At 44.9% G+C, this 2,754-nt stretch overlaps 1 protein-coding gene across 5 annotated transcripts in view; it reads right to left on the bottom strand.

The window, feature by feature from the left end:
• Nucleotides 1–2,532, bottom strand: part of LOC126408985 (zinc finger protein 862-like) — a 6,515-nt gene extending 3,983 nt beyond the window's left edge. The window contains exons 1-3 of one of the 5 annotated variants that reach the window (XM_050074837.1): nucleotides 1,872–2,532; nucleotides 521–744; nucleotides 184–401 (exon numbers count right to left, since the gene is read on the bottom strand). In XM_050074837.1, the coding sequence (XP_049930794.1) occupies nucleotides 184–401; nucleotides 521–744; nucleotides 1,872–1,967 (538 nt within the window). In that variant the 5' untranslated portion in view covers nucleotides 1,968–2,532. Of the gene's footprint in view, nucleotides 1–183; nucleotides 402–520; nucleotides 745–866; nucleotides 1,262–1,871 lie in introns of those variants that run through there. The other 4 variants (XM_050074832.1, XM_050074833.1, XM_050074835.1 and 1 more) reach the window with 4 other exon arrangements.
• Between the last annotated feature and the right edge of the window lie 222 nt (nucleotides 2,533–2,754).

Genomic DNA, 2,754 nt, shown 5'->3' with positions numbered 1-2,754 from the left:
TCAGGGATCAACTCCACATCCACTCCAGCAGACAGCAGAAGAGGTCGGAAGTGACTGATGAGTTTGTTTACCTCTTCATCACCAAAATCTGAGAACAAAGGGGAAAACATTAATATAAAGTTAAGCAGTTGTCTTAAAACATAAAACGCGTAAAGATTTGTTCATTACATTTGAATTGCTAACCTGAACTCGTGTCTGCCTCTTGCCAGCACTGGAAACTGGTCAGCCGCATAGCCTGCAGGACACCACTGTTCACATCACCAAATCCAGCAGTGATGCACCGGCACAGAGAATTGATTAGCTCGTTCTTTGCCTTGTCATGCTGGTCAGCATTAGTAGGCTTCAGGAGGACTCCCTCATAGGTGTCTGTGTCCAGCACTGCTCTCAGCTTTGGCCCAGGTCTACAGTTGTGAAGAGATAGATGGATGGGTGTCTTTTTATTTATTTATTTATACTGAGGTGAAAACACACCGATACAACCTAAAATCAAATCATAAATTGTAGGATATATGATACATACCTTAACTTGTACTTTTCTATGACAGCCTGAGTGGAGGACAGGCAGCTCTGAGCTTCAGCCAGGATTGACACTGACCTCTGCAGTGACTTGGAGAGGTTGCTCAGTTGATAGATGGTGTCATGGAGAAGGCAGCAAAATCTGAGCACTCCACCATCCTTGGCTATGTTGAGGAACCCCTTGGCCTTTGCCCTCAGAACAGCATTGATGTTCGTGGCCTCCTGGGACTACAAACAAAACAACTGCATTTTATCACAGACAGCATTTAAAACTGAAGAAGAGAAAAAGAAAGCAAACATTAAATTATCCATCTACACTGCTGGTTTTAGTAGGCTATAAATTAACATACCTTCTCCTCTAAGTGGCGTACAATGCCAGCATATCCCCTGAGAAAATGGTCAAGTGCTTTGAAGAGATGTGGTAGCCACCGGGTTCCACCTACTCTGGTTGGCATCAAAGCCTTCATGTGGAGCTCCCTGAAGTGTTGCTTTAGGCTGGCCCTGTTTACTCCACTCTTATGATATAAGGTGTAGAGTCCACTCAACAGGTCCTCAACTTTCCTGGCCATCACATTTTTCCTTATTCTGTCTGAAAAGGCGAGCTCAAGCTTATGGGCCATGCAGTGGATCCCCAGCACATATGGTCTGTCTGCACGCAATTTTGTAACTACACCATTGTTTACTCCTGTCCTTAGAGATGCTCCATCTGTGGTGAGGGCCACCAGCTTGTTCTTCCAATCAGTGCTGACTTNGTCTGCACGCAATTTTGTAACTACACCATTGTTTACTCCTGTCCTTAGAGATGCTCCATCTGTGGTGAGGGCCACCAGCTTGTTCTTCCAATCAGTGCTGACTTCACTGTCCATTATACTGCACACAGCTTCAGCTATATTTGTAGCATCTGGCTTTGAGACAGCTTTTACCCCGACAAAATCAACTTTGACCTTCCCCTCACTGGCACTCCTGACGTAGACTATCTCTTCTTCCATCACTGCACTGTCCAGGGATCCATCTGACATGACCGAGATGAACTTGCCGTCTGATAATCTTGCCCTCATCTTTCTTCTCTCATCCTCTGCTGCTATGTAGGGTATGAACTCTTTTGCCTGGTAGTCATTTGTCTGTCTTTCCTATCTTCAAGCTCTTCTTCCTGTCCACCCTGAAATTAATTTGTAAATGAAGCCACTGTTATCGCCTACAACACAGTACATTTCAGTGAGATTTTTTGTTTTTGAAACCCTCAAACGTAAAGTTCCAACTGCGTCTATGGAAGCATGTACGTCACTCTGTATCGTATTAAATGCTGGTAAATGATTCTGAAACATGTAAATAGTAACGTTAATTCACTTACTCACACATCCATGCGAAGTCGGTGAAAGGCATGCCCTTTTTCCAATGGCGTGGGCATTTCGAAAAAGTAGCTGCATCTTCTCCAACTCAGATGTCTTCATTAAAGCGAGGCTTCTCCCAGCAAGGCTCTCTTTGATACGATCTGTCTTGGCGGTTTTAATCCTTTGGCTCTCCTGATGACTTCGGGCACTCTCATTGTCCTTTACTGCCTCGACTTTAAAATTATTAGTACCCACCACTACATTGTTGTTTTGTTTTTTTCTTTCGCGTACATGTGGCAATCCTGACAAAACATGACGTTACTTTCGTGATCAAACACAAGCCATTCACGACCTGTCATCCATTTGGCGTTAAGCTTTCTTTTTTCATTTTGCACGCTCTGTCGCCGATATTCTCATCCCCTGCCTCCTTCCTCTTCTCGCTCACAGAAGTCTGTTCCAACCACCGCCGCATTTAGTTTAACTTTACTTTAGCTTCAACTTTAGCCCCACTGTGTTTAGCAAACTCCCTGCTCTCGCTCCGCTCGTTTCTCACGCTGGTTGCACTGCAGACTGTAGCTTGAAATACCGGTATGCGCACAGCCAATGGGTGTATGAAACGTCATCACGTAGCATTACGGCACAGTGTTCATGGGAAATGTAGGAAGTACTGCCAGGGGGACAAATGACAGAGCCTAAGTAGAGTGGCTCTGACTGACACGATTGCCTCATGCATCACCAGCCAAACTGGCGAGTAAGTTTTTATTAACACCCGCCAAAATGAATTTTAACCCGCATTTGGCGGGTTGGTGGGTGTTAATTTAGAACCCTGGACCTCCTATAATACACTGATCTCTCTCTCTCTCTCTCTCTCTCTCTTGCTCTCTCACTCTCTCGCTCTCTCTCTTGC

The sequence above is a fragment of the Epinephelus moara genome, chromosome 21, assembly GCF_006386435.1.
Source record: "Epinephelus moara isolate mb chromosome 21, YSFRI_EMoa_1.0, whole genome shotgun sequence".
Lineage (NCBI taxonomy): Eukaryota > Metazoa > Chordata > Actinopteri > Perciformes > Serranidae > Epinephelus > Epinephelus moara.
The sequence above is the reverse complement of the archived record's forward strand: the minus strand, read 5'-3'. Positions and strand labels throughout refer to the sequence as shown.